General features: G+C 49.4%; 1 protein-coding gene across 1 annotated transcript; it reads right to left on the minus strand.

Annotated features, from left to right (window-relative positions):
• Nucleotides 1-5724: 5724 nt before the first annotated feature.
• On the minus strand, nt 5725-9267 carry PDCL (phosducin-like). Its single transcript, XM_010142050.1, has 4 exons — nt 9224-9267; nt 8634-8808; nt 7462-7643; nt 5725-6394 (listed from the first exon to the last, which is right to left on the minus strand). Exons 2-4 carry the CDS (start codon nt 8800-8802, stop codon nt 5843-5845), a joined length of 903 nt encoding a protein of 300 aa, XP_010140352.1. The 5' UTR covers nt 8803-8808; nt 9224-9267; the 3' UTR covers nt 5725-5842.
• Nucleotides 9268-9373: the final 106 nt, after the last annotated feature.

Consider the following 9373-nt stretch of genomic DNA (forward strand, 5'->3'; position numbering starts at 1 on the left):
GGACACGGCGGGGCCGGCCAGCCGGGGCAGGCTCCGCTCGCCGGTGTGCTGCCGCATCACTGCTGACTGCATCACAAGAAATAAACGGAGCGACCCTCCTCAGGAGAGGTTTCAGGGGGTGGTGGGGATGGCAGGGGGGAGCTGTCTCTTAGCCTGAGTCTCCTGTGAAGGTCTGAGCTATGCTGCCCTCCGGCCACCACCCCCACAGCCCTGTGCTGCTCCGATGCTGATAACACAGCGCTTACACCCGACATTGTGTACTCCTATCCCATAAAATCATTCCACACGTAAATCTTGCTGGCCAGGTGTTTTGTAGGATGGCTTCAGTTTTCTCCTGTGCTGAGCCAGAGGGGACCACTCCTGGGCTCCTGCTCTGTCCCAGCAGGACTTCCACCCAGCTTGGTGACTCCACGCCAGGAGGCTGTGGGGGCCGTGCTGCTCCCAGGTTGACCCTCCTGGGGGTGTTAGGGCACTGCTGGCTCCTCTGCCCACCGCACAAAGCCACAGGAGACACGAGTGGAACCAGAGCAGGGAGTCCTGGTCCAAGGTGCTGCCCCAAAACCTGGGGCCAGGCAGCACGTGAGGATGGGGCAGGCAGGGCTGAGGAGGACAGATGGGGTATATCCAGGCAGATACAGTCCCCTCCATGCTCTGCTGCCACTTCCTAGGGGGGATGAGGAAGGATGAGGGTGTTGACCGTTTGGGGAGTGAGTGACAATGCTGCGATGTCCCACCTCCTGCCCTGGAAGTTTCAAATGTTTCTGGTCACACCACCTGATCCCTGATCAACCAAGTACGTCACGATCCAAGCCCTTCCAGAGAGGGTTGTGCAGCACTTCCAGGCAGTATTAAAACCAGTTACAGTGAGGTTTTACGGGAATTGTAAACCGGGGAGATTTAAAGAGCTCGTGCCTTGGCAGGGGCGCATTAAGAGGATGTCACAGCAAGGGAACATCTGCAAGAAGAGACTCCCAAGGCAAGACTCTTCTCACTTGCTCCTTTAACCCTTCAGAACTGAGCTGGTTTCGCCAGGATGTCATGTGGATTGTAGTTTCCTTATGGCATGCAGGGTGGCACAGGGGGCAGTTTGCTGTGCCCAGCTCTCCTGGCACATGAGGGGCCTGGTGCCACCACTCCCACACAGCTTGCAGCAGCCAGGAGTAAGCCAAGAGGAGGACACGGTCCTTCCCCAGCCCACAGCTCCCCGCCCCCTTCCCTTCCCACTGGGTGGGAAGCCGGTGGGACACAGCAGTGACACACAGCAGTGATGACGCTGTGCCCCAAATGACCGACACCCACCAACACCCTGCTACGTGGCCGTAGTGGGGGCTCTCCCTCAGGGTCTGCCCCACCACCAGCTGTACCCTGCCCTGTGACCACCCCAAGGACATGACCCTCGTTGCACTTCCCATGCCCAGCCAGCAACAGAGTCCTCAAAAAAAAGGCCAACGGCAGCAGACGGGGAGCAACACCCGGTCTGGAGAGTGTGTGTCTCAAACCCACACGGGGATGCGCAAACCCCTGTCAGCAACCAGCCGCAGCAGCCTGCCAGGGGGTGCGTACGGCTGCCCCTTCCCTGCGCTGTTCCAGCCTCCAGCAGCCTTCACCATCGAGCTAAAGGCGCCCGCTTGTCTCCTTTCAGTTAGACCACAAACATCCTGCTTTTGTTTGTAGCTATCGAGGGCTGCCAGTGCTGGTTTTGTACCCACCGATAAGCGCACGAGAGCCCTTCAGGCACATGGGGAGCTGCCTAGATGCTCTCTGCTAACAAGGAGGAACGTTCCACCAGCAACTAGCTCAGCTGAGCCAATCCTGGCCAGTTTGGCATCTCTTCCAGCCGTGCCGCCAGCTCACGTACAGCACAGTCCCAGGCAGCAAAACCTCTCACTCCTGCACCTCACCCTTCTGCTAGTGAGAAATTTAAAATTGTCTCTTTGCAGGACCAACACGTACCAACTCCAGGCACAGCACTCAACACGCTGTTCAAACCTCCTCCTCCATGAGCCTGGGGACCCACAGCTCCGCACAGAAAGCTTCCCCCAGCCCCACACTGCTGAGCTCTCACACTTTCTTTGCCAGACTTTCAGCAGTTTGTACAAATCGCTCCCGTCCTCAGTTTGTCCATCACAATGCGCTGCCACATCTGAAGTAGAGGTCAGGAATCTGTATCTAAACGCTGTGCTTAGTCTGTTGCCATCCTCCAGCATCACCCAACTGGGCTGCCAGATGGTGAACAGGGCTCGTAGGACATCCTCTGTTCTTTTAAACCAGTGCCTCCGAGCCCAGCTGCCCACACAGGGATGGACGTGGGCAGGAGGATGGCACTGTTTGTGTTCATGCGGCGCAAGCAACAATGAAAACACGTGTCTGTGGTGATGCGACCTCTCAAGCGATGATTTACCGACCAGGGGGTTATTGCTGACCAGAGCAGACCGTACAAGGAAGATAATTGTCTGCAATGTTTTTCCATGCAAAGTGGTCCCTGCGGTTAGAGGGAAGGGCAGAGGTTGCAGCTGGGCTGCAGCTGCTCCAGGGTTTCCCTCTCTGAGCAGCTCACAGCTCTCTGGCCCCACGCTTGATCAGGATCCACGATGGAAAGTTATTTAAACCCCATGGTGGCACAAATGAGTTGGGCCCTAAGGACTCCCCTGAGCCCAGCCCAGCAGGGTCTGTCACGCCAGTGGTTGCACAGGAATGCTTGTCTGGGTTTTCAATAAAGGCATCATTTAAGTGTTTTAGAAAGACAACGTAGATTGGAGACCAAAAAAAAATTCAGTATAAGCTTGTTGTTCCTAATGTTTGCTCCTTACTGCCTGGCACCCAGGTCAGCACCGTCATTAAATGCCCACGTTAAGCTCGTCCCCTCACTCCATCCCTGTCCTTGCCAAGCAGCCGTCTGCCTTTCCCTGCGCATTCACATTCCGTGGCCAAGCCCCGCAGTCTGTAGTTGGAGCACGATTAAACGGGGACAAACCCAGGTGATTGTACACTCCCCTCTCCCAGTGCCAAACTACTCCCTCCGTACTGCAGTTCCTGGCTGCTCTCTGCAGCAGGCTGCTTTCTCCAGAACAAAACACTTCCCAGGGGCAACACAACCTACTTGAGAAGTGGTTTTTCAACCCCTATTTATAGCACTTCTTGAAGATTAACACCAGGCGCAGAGAAGCCTCAGACCTGGTACGTGTACCTTCTTGATCCGTGGGGCGTATCGCACAAACCAGGCTGCAGCCAAGGGGAGACACCAACCCAACCGACCAGAGAGCTGCTACCTGAGGAACGGCCAGATCCCCTGGGCCTTCATCCTGCACTTCAGAGGGAGCAGGCAGAAAAGGGCATGAAAAAAGGGCAGCCAGCCCGAAACATCTCAGCAGGAGGAAGGCTGGTTTGTTAGATCTTAACCATGCGCTACTACTGCAATCCCAGTGTCACAGCATACCAGGTTGGAAGTGACTACAAGATCATATGGTCCAATCTTTCTTTCCAAAAGGATCATCAAGACAAGCTGGCCCAGTGCCTGCCCAGCCCAACCTTACAAGCATCCATTGCTGGGGACTCCACCGCTTCCCCGGGGACATTATTCCAATGGCTGATCATTCTCATGGTGAAAATATTTATCAGATAGGTAAGAACCACGTACATGCTTGGGAAGCTGCCGTGCCAGAAAAGATGAAACATCTCTGACAAAATGAGAAAGCACCCTTTATTCAAAACCAAACTCTTCAGAGACATGCGTCAATTCAAATGAAGTTCTGGGGGCGATGGAGTACAATGGCTCTGGGGGAGGGAGAGGCTCCTGGATCCAGCCAAGAACCTGACGCTCTCGATGCCAAGCTGAATGTTGCAAAGGCGTTTTATTTTACGTAGGTGTTTCTACAATTTCATTTTCCCTTTAGTCTCCCCCATGTATATGGAAGCACAGCCCAGTTCTTAATCTGCAGGTCAGGGCCACATCTAAAATTGGAGAAATTCAGCAGAATTTAACACCTCAGCCAAAACACTTACAGAGATGGCAAGAGTTGTAGCTTTTATTTGGATGGAGTGGGTAAGGGACAGACACAAATCAGTACCTAACCCATTCCAAATTTGTTCTGTTACATTGTTTAATGCACAGTAAGAATGCTGGTTTTTTAGGGCACACAACTACCAGCTGGTCAGTTTGGAAGAATTCGGCTTCTGGAAGGGACAAAAGCAGCAGCAGCAGCACCCAGCGCTGCCAGTGACCTCTGAGCAGCCACCACCAGCCCCCCCTCCCTCCTCCTGTCAGTGCTGCTGGCGCAGAGAAGAGGAGCAGCATCACAGCTCATCTTCCCTCTACTCCTCCCCCTCGTCATTCTTCCAGATCAATGACAAACTGGAATCAGACCTTTTCTCTTTTCCTTTTTGCTACTGGCACTGTAAACCATCCACCACACACCTGAGCACTGCAGTGACCTCACTGCACACCATCCGACATCCAGCAGCACGAGAGGGTTTGACCCTCTTCAGGTCTGCTGCCACAGGGGTGAAAACCCCACTTGACAAAAAAAAAACTTAAAGCAGCTCAAGCAGTCAGCTCTCCCCCGGCCCCCTCTCCAAGCCGGGTTTTATTGTGATGGTAATGTGCACCCTGACTGCACGACAGACTTCACCGAATCCCATCCTGAATATAAACTACAGCTACTTTGATCCGTGTTCGTCAACGTGCTGATATCCAACACTCAGTGATTTCATTTTCTCTAAGTTTAATGGTTTTTTTCCTGCAATTCTGAGATGAAAAGAAATAATCTATTGCCATATTTTAAAACCTGGATTTCTGCCAGTTTCCTTAAAACAGCTACAATTTGTGCCAGTTCAGTGATTTTTAATTACAAATTATTTATTTTTCTTCTTATAATACTTTTTAAAACACAATTCAAATAGATACAATTACAAATTCTTTTTCCTGTCCTAAGATCCATTCTTCTGAAGAACCTAGTGCTTACAGAGACATTTATATTTCTTCCTGGTGTTCCAAAGTGCCTTACCTAAAACTAGCAATTAAATTTAATCATTAAACATGGCATTACATCAGGTTACGTATTTAGCTAATAACAGCCTCCTTTCCTCAATTAAAAAATAACAAGCAAAGTAAGTAATGCCTGAGAAAGCAAACGCGTAGTATCAGATTAAGAACGCAGAAGGTGATTCAGGGTGCACACGCTCAGCGGGCTTGTCTGTGCCACGTTCATGGTTTGAGCAACCCAACCACGCCACGACCTGACCGGTGAAGACTTGACCTCGCTCTGCACCACTGGAGGTTCCCGTGCTGGCATTAGCTATCAACTGCTAACAGCTTCTAGTGCCATAACCTGGGTCATCTCACAGCTACGGAGCACCAGCCTGGCTGGGGGCAGCGAGAACGTTGATGCAACAGAAACCCTGGAAATGACTTCCCTGTATTACGATCTGATTTATGAAGGAAGTAGAGCACAAGCAAAATAAACAAACACACCTTAACGCAAACATGATCACCCACATGGTAACGACAAAAGTGCTGCAGGAGGGAAGCGGAATGTGCAGCTGCTGCGTTCAGTAGCAGTAAAGTTCCTCAAGAGGCAAATGGGCTCAGCCAGCACTGGATAGTTTTACCGTGTCCAGAAGTAGTAGTCACCCCATGGTTCTGGGGAAGAACTTTAAGACCAGTGTCACTGGGCAGCTGAAGCAGCTGTGGTGATGCTTGGTGATGCTTTTGAGAAGGGAAAACAAGCAAGTGTCAAGGTGCATGAAGGGGAAGAGTATGCACGCTACGGAAGAGAGAGAACGATCCCTAGCACAAGAACATCCCACAGCACAATGACCCCGACAGGCCCTTGGCAGAAGTGGTTCAGTCTATTTCCAGATCACTGTCTTCACTGTAACACGCTGAAGGATTACGTATAGAAGTCAGGAGCACGAGGTCTTTTTCTGGAAGCAAACCACATTCCTGCAGAAAAGCCTCCAGGTCTACAGCAAAAAAATCTTCTCCAAGCTGGTCAGTGATTCGCACGAAATTGCCGATGAGCTCCCCCGCCTTGTAGACCAGCAGCGCTGGCAGAGCGTGGTTGGTGAAGCGTGTGCTAGCGCCAATGAGAGAACTCTTCACCCTGCAAAATTTAACTGTCGGGTACTCCGCGGCCAGGCAGATCATGCAGCCGTTCAGGGATTCGGTGCCAGGGATATCATCTTCATAAATATGGATCATGATCAGTGTGCTCTTATGCTCTTTATCAACGGTGTCCAAAAACGCTTCTCCACTGGTAATCTCAAAAACCTGTTTAAATTGCTGCCCACTGTACAACTGCTGCCGCATCTCCTCCATTCGTTGCTTCCTGTATCGCTGCAAAAATTCCTCGTCGTCTTCATCGTTGTGAATCATGTTATACTCTTGTAACGTCATCTAAGAACACGTACAAAGATACACGAAAAAGAGATCTGCATCACTGTATGGGTCACTTACATAACGAGAATTTAAATCAAGAGGATGAATGCGGGTCACTCCTCTTTAGTAACAGCAAAGTGTAACCCATGAAGGCTCAAGCCCCCTCTGTGTTACTCTCCATTTTGATCTAATTAGAAACCACGTCCGGAGGGAGCAGCGATTCCAGCCTTGGGGATTCTCCTTGCCACAAGCTGCGCTAACAGCACACGCGGCTGCTCCACGCTCCCACTCTAATTTGGGTTAATGGTGGCTCTGTGCTTTCTCTAAGCTGAGTGATTTGGATGCTGTGCCTGACCTACATCTAGCTGCCGCTTCATGAGGTTTTTCGCTCAGTTTTTCACTTAACATTCTGTGGCAATCAAATACACAATCCTGTCTGTAGAACTTAATGGGATTTTACGTATTTCTGTTCACTTGCTCCATTAAACATATTTACATCACTCTAAGTATGGGACAGTGTGGTCAACATTCATCATCTGAACGCAAGAAGTACTATCTGCTAATTGGTCACTCCTCGGACTCGAACCGTTAAGAGCAAGTTATACAGCCCAGCTGATTAAAACCATCCACTACCCCCAACAGCACCTATCTTGGGAGCTCAAAGGCAAAGCTGAATTCTCAACATCCACTTACTAAATACGAAACCAGTAAGGACTCCTAAACCCTTGCTCTAGGCTTGGGGAGCAGCATTCACAGGTTTGCTGTATTAATCCCCTGAGCTGACTTATTTGATAAACAAATAAGGGAAACCTGAGAAAAGGATTCGGACTTTTTTGGTATAGCAGATGAATTCCTTGAATTTCTGCAGTACCACAAAACCACCAAATAATTAAAATTAAACTTGACAACACCTGGCCAGTACAGGTATAAGGCACCTCTTACACTGCTGCTGTGCTCCCGTTTACTAGGGAGAAAGGACACGTATCTCCCGACAGAACACCAGCTCCTTTCTGCTTCCCATACACAGGATGAACTGAAAACGTTAAACATTCCAGTGGCGTTTTAATTCCTTCAGGCCGTCCTACCTTTCCATTGATCTTTTCCTGAAGCTCTTTCTGCTTATGCTTATCAGTCTCTTCATCTAGGTGAGATCTACATGTCATAGATAACTTCTTTATGAGTCGCTCCATTTCTCTGCGCTGCTCCTGTCGCTGCTCTGTTTCCAGTTGCTTAAATCTTCGCCAGTCGTTAATGACTCCTTTGGGACCTGAAATCAAATATGTAGGTAGCTCGTATAAAAGGATAATCAAATTATCATTTAAAATTCAAGCAATAATTTGTAAGCCAGCAGTAAAATAGTGGCCCTGTCATAAACCTTTTGTACACTCTGCAGAACGCTGAAATGGAACAAAAGTGATTTGCCATTTTCATGTCCTTGAGCCTGAATCTACTTTTTTTTTTCCTAAGACAACTGAAGTTTATCTAACTAGGCTACTCTCAGAATTGTCCCAAAGATTAATATCCGTGCTCTTGAAATAGAGCCACCAGCCTTGAAGAACTGCCCTGCTGTTAGCATGGCTTTGTACGAGAAGAGAAATGATCACGGGCAGCGTAATGAAGTTTGCTGGCGCTCTTGTACAGGAACACGTTCTGTGAGGCACCGCAGCGCCAGCTCTTACCAACTGCACCTTGCCGTTACCGCGCTGCCAGGGCCCAGCGGAGCTACCTTTTCAGGTCCTTTCTAAGTGTGCCAGTTTAGTAACTAGAATTCTCCCATTCCTCCTTCGGGTGACAGATTTTCCATTGTTCTTAAAGAAACCATAAAACACAGTGGGCCGGTCTTTCATAAGAAACACCCACTGGATCGTACAGTGCCCCTGAGAGTGGCAGCAGAGTACGTGGTGTTGGGAAACCCTGGCCACCTTCTGCCTGCTCCTCAGGTACTCCTTCAGCACCTGCCGGCTAGTGGTTATCAGCTGCGTGGCTCACAGGAGAGAAACGTACGCATTGTCGACCAGCCTGCCCAAACCCTAACTGCAGCCCCTCACCGTGGCAGCTGCTGCTGAAGTCTCTCAGAGAACTCAAGCACTAAAATAAAGAACTGGCTATTAAAAGCAAGGTTAAACTATAGCCAGGAAATTATCAATGTCTGACTCAAGCATGCACAAACCAGGACTTCCACGCTGAAAAATGAATTTTAGAAAGACACCTGAATAACCCAAGTACGTACGGAACAGTTAGTCCGGTATGACAATACCTGTGTTGACTGCGCTGCCATCGCTGCTAAGCTCTACTTCCCCGACACTTTCGGGAATGGTGCTCTCCTCTTCCTTATCTTCTTTATCACTGTCTTCATCCTCACCCTCACTACTGCTGTAATAATACTGGAGCTTCTCACCAAGAACTTTATCATCCAAAGTCGTCATCGTGTCCTAAAAATAAATTAACAAAGTACAGAATGTATCTCTTACCCAAATATGCCGCATGAGATTCCACTTTATGTGCATAAGGATGGGGCTTTACCTCCTCAGAGCAGTTTTTCAAGAACAGTTTATAGCCCACAGTGCAGTCACGCGAGTTCATTTTGACTCACAGTTTTGAACTCGTTTCAGTCAAAAACCTTTGTGAATATAACTGCTTCGAGGCTCACTAGCGCATGGTGTTCTCATCCGCAGAACGAATTTTCTAACTGTCATTGGGGAGCCTTGTCAGCCTCGCTCAGACAGCTCCGTGGGGTTGATTCCCCAGCTACCGACATTTAAATTTCCAGTATTATTTGCATTATTTTAACAACGATTTGAGCTGAAAAAATGCTCCAAGTAATTAACCACATTAAAATGTTCTGACCTTTACTCCTTTCTAGTCTTTCAGAGACAAGCTTCTATCAAAACCTGGGGGAAGAAATTGCAGATTATATTCAAGTCGCCGAAGCCCATCTCAGAACAACTTCTGCAGCAAGGCGGCGCGTCTCGGCCGCAGCGCAGCGCTGCAGCCGCC

This window comes from Buceros rhinoceros, unplaced genomic scaffold (assembly GCF_000710305.1).
Source record: "Buceros rhinoceros silvestris isolate BGI_N320 unplaced genomic scaffold, ASM71030v1 scaffold24908, whole genome shotgun sequence".
Classification (NCBI taxonomy): Eukaryota; Metazoa; Chordata; class Aves; order Bucerotiformes; family Bucerotidae; genus Buceros; species Buceros rhinoceros.

Coding starts and splice junctions, on each gene's coding strand:
- PDCL (XM_010142050.1), bottom strand. CDS start 8,802: ATGACGACTTTGGATGATAAAGTTCTTGGTGAGAAGCTCCAGTATTAT. Junction 7,644..8,633: donor TGGCAGCGCAGTCAACACAG/GTATTGTCATAC, acceptor ATTTGATTTCAG/GTCCCAAAGGAGTCATTAAC. Junction 6,395..7,461: donor AGGAAAAGATCAATGGAAAG/GTAGGACGGCCT, acceptor ACGTGTTCTTAG/ATGACGTTACAAGAGTATAA.